Consider the following 2,934-nt stretch of genomic DNA (forward strand, 5'->3'; position numbering starts at 1 on the left):
CTTCACGTGACCTCCGCTGGCTGCATTTTACTGTCATGGTGACGGCCAAATGCCAAACTCGAGTCTTCAAAGTGGTTCTCCACAAGCTGATGGTGACGTCACGATAGGCTCACAGTTGGGTGTCTGGACCTTAAACTGTCCGTACTGAACAGGAAATTCAAAATAAGACTACATTTCAAAATAAGACTACATTTCAACATAAGACTGAAGAACGGTTCTTACATTACTATATCGTGACTCAATGTCTGCTCAATGAATGTAATGAACTTCTACTGGTGGTTCTCAATGTATACAAAGATCTGCTGCTTCTACTTCATGTTGTGTACTACTACTAATAATATTACTAGTTCTTGTACTGATACTACTAGTACTCGTACTGATACTTGTACTGTGACTCCACAGAAACTTCAGGAAGTGGCGTTTCCTCGTAAAGACGAGCTGAAGAAACGTCTTCAGGAGAAATACAGCAGGGAACACAGCGAGTACCTCAGAGCTCAGGTGTGTTTGTGCTGTCCAATCAGAGTGCAGCGTGTGATTGATTGACAGGTTTATTTCTGTCACAGAGTTCTCTCAATCAACGGTATCAGTGAATATTGATTATTCTATTGATCAGGTGTTCTCTGTGGACTCCTGTTGAGTTGAGGTCTGGTGCATTATGGGTATATGACTGACGTGCATTCAGACAAAGAACGTGGTTGTAACCTGGAAAAGCTAAGCTAGGCTAATCTAAGCTAGGCTAAAACCAATGTATTCTATGTAAACTGGGTGTAAACATTAAATCAGCTTTATGCTAACAGTGTAGCTATCTGTAGGTGTCCGCAGCCGTGATCATGTGACTTCCTGTTCCCTCAGAGTCAGGCGGTGGTTGCGGATGGGTGTGGCCAGCAGCTGCAGCGGCTCTCCCTATTGGACGAGGACAGGAGGCGCTTCCTGCTGCTGGAGGAGGAGCGGCAGCGAGTTGCCGCCCTGCGACGGATGCAGATCGAATCTGAACAGTTCCGCTACTTCGAGGACCAGCTGAGGCGCCAGGAACTGGCCAATAGGAGAGTAGAGGAGGCGGAGCCAAAGGTGAGAATAGGCTGTAATGTACTAATACTACTAATACTAATACTACTAATACTAATACTAATAATAATACTAATAATACTAATAATACTAATAATACTAATACTAATACTAATACTGATATCAGTAGTAGTATTAGTAGTATTAATAACAGTACTGTGTAGTATCACCAGCATTGCAGTAGTTTTTGTGGTAACGTGTTTCTCCTTCAGGGGACCAAAGTGCCTGAGGTGACGGACGGCTCCTGTCTGTCTCAGCAGCCAATCAGAGACAGCCTACGCTCCCAGGGGGCGGATCCTAACAGGAACAGACCACCAGCTCCCGTCAGCCAACCAGCTGCCACGCTGGCAGGAGTACACAGTGAGTACAAAAGTACTGAGTGTACTCAGTGTGTACTGTCTGTGTGTACTCTGTGTACTCAGTGTGTACTGACTGTGTGTACTCGGTGTGTGCTCGGTGTTTACTCGGTGTGTACTGACTGTGTGTACTGACTGTGTGTACTCGGTGTGTACTCGGTGTGTACTCAGTGTGTACTGTTTGTGTGTACCTGGCAGTACCTGTCCTGTGTGTGAGTGTTTGTTTTGTGTGTGCAGCTCAGAGGGTGGAGGGTCTGAGGCGGGTGGTGATTCCCAGAGATCTGACATATCGGTTCCTCCTGCTGGCCGACTCCAACACGGCGAGAGGGATCGAGACCTGCGGAGTCCTCTGTGGACGCCTGGTGAGACTGGGACCAGTGAGGTAGTACTTCTGTTGTAGTACTCATAGCTGACCAAGTACTCAGTCTCTCTCCTCCCCTCTGCTGTCTGTGTCAATGTCTTTCGCCCTCAGACGCACAACGAGTTCGTGCTGACTCACGTCGTGATCCCCAAACAGTCGGCCGGTCCAGATTTCTGCGACATGGAGAACGTGGAGGAACTGTTCAGTTTCCAGGACCAACAGAACCTGCTGACGTTGGGCTGGATCCATGTACGACTACATGCTAAACACATCAGCTAATACACGCTAAACATACAGCCTAAATCTGAATATGTTTATAGCCTGTACAGTGAGAGGAAAGGGGGCGTATCAGCTAACAAACAACGTAAACACACATTAAACATGTTTCAGAGAAAGATTTCTTTGTGATTTTAGAGATACACAGTTAAACTGTATATCTAAAATCTATCTTAAACTGTTTAACTGTATATATGTATATATATATATGTAACTATACATATATATAGATAGTTAAACCTGTGCGGTCCCCACAGTGTGAGTGGGCAATCAGGTGTGAGTCCCCACAATGTGATAACACACACACAGAAAAATTACCTTCGTTGTACTTTTTCTTCTCCTTCATTTGCATGATCTGATATCACCATGGCAACAGTGCCTGTGTGCAACAGATGAGAAGGGAGAGAGAGGAAGAGGTCTGACTCTTCCTGTCCACTGAAAACCAGTTCCTCTCTACAGGACCACCCTCTATCCTGGGTGGTCCTGATTCAGTCTCTGACCTTTGACCTTTGACCTCTCTGTGCTCAGACTCACCCCACTCAGACGGCCTTCCTCTCCAGTGTCGACCTCCACACTCACTGCTCCTATCAGCTGATGCTGCCGGAGGCCATCGCCATCGTCTGCGCTCCCAAACACAACGAGTAGGTCCAACACACACACTGTAGACTACAGTTCCCACAATGCCTTTCAGCAACAATTATATTCCTGAATTAATCTGATAGATCACTGATTGATCACTGATAGATCATTGACTGATCACTGATAGATCACTGATTGATCACTGATTGATCATTGACTGATCACTGATTGATCATTGACTGATCTCTGATTGATCACTGACTCATCACTGATTGATCACTGATTGATCACTGATAG

At 45.7% G+C, this 2,934-nt stretch overlaps 1 protein-coding gene across 1 annotated transcript in view; it reads left to right on the forward strand.

The window, feature by feature from the left end:
* The window catches only part of stambpl1 (STAM binding protein-like 1), a 5,367-nt gene that overhangs the window by 2,098 nt on the left and 335 nt on the right, over positions 1–2,934 (forward strand). The window contains exons 3-8 of the mRNA XM_035668760.1: positions 403–498; positions 853–1,068; positions 1,278–1,425; positions 1,659–1,783; positions 1,894–2,031; positions 2,587–2,699. Coding sequence (XP_035524653.1) covers positions 403–498; positions 853–1,068; positions 1,278–1,425; positions 1,659–1,783; positions 1,894–2,031; positions 2,587–2,699 — 836 coding nt within the window. The remainder of the gene's footprint in view (positions 1–402; positions 499–852; positions 1,069–1,277; positions 1,426–1,658; positions 1,784–1,893; positions 2,032–2,586; positions 2,700–2,934) is intronic.

Source organism: Morone saxatilis, unplaced genomic scaffold (genome assembly GCF_004916995.1).
Source record: "Morone saxatilis isolate NCDOM2014 unplaced genomic scaffold, NCSU_SB_2.0 Contig1, whole genome shotgun sequence".
Classification (NCBI taxonomy): domain Eukaryota; kingdom Metazoa; phylum Chordata; class Actinopteri; family Moronidae; genus Morone; species Morone saxatilis.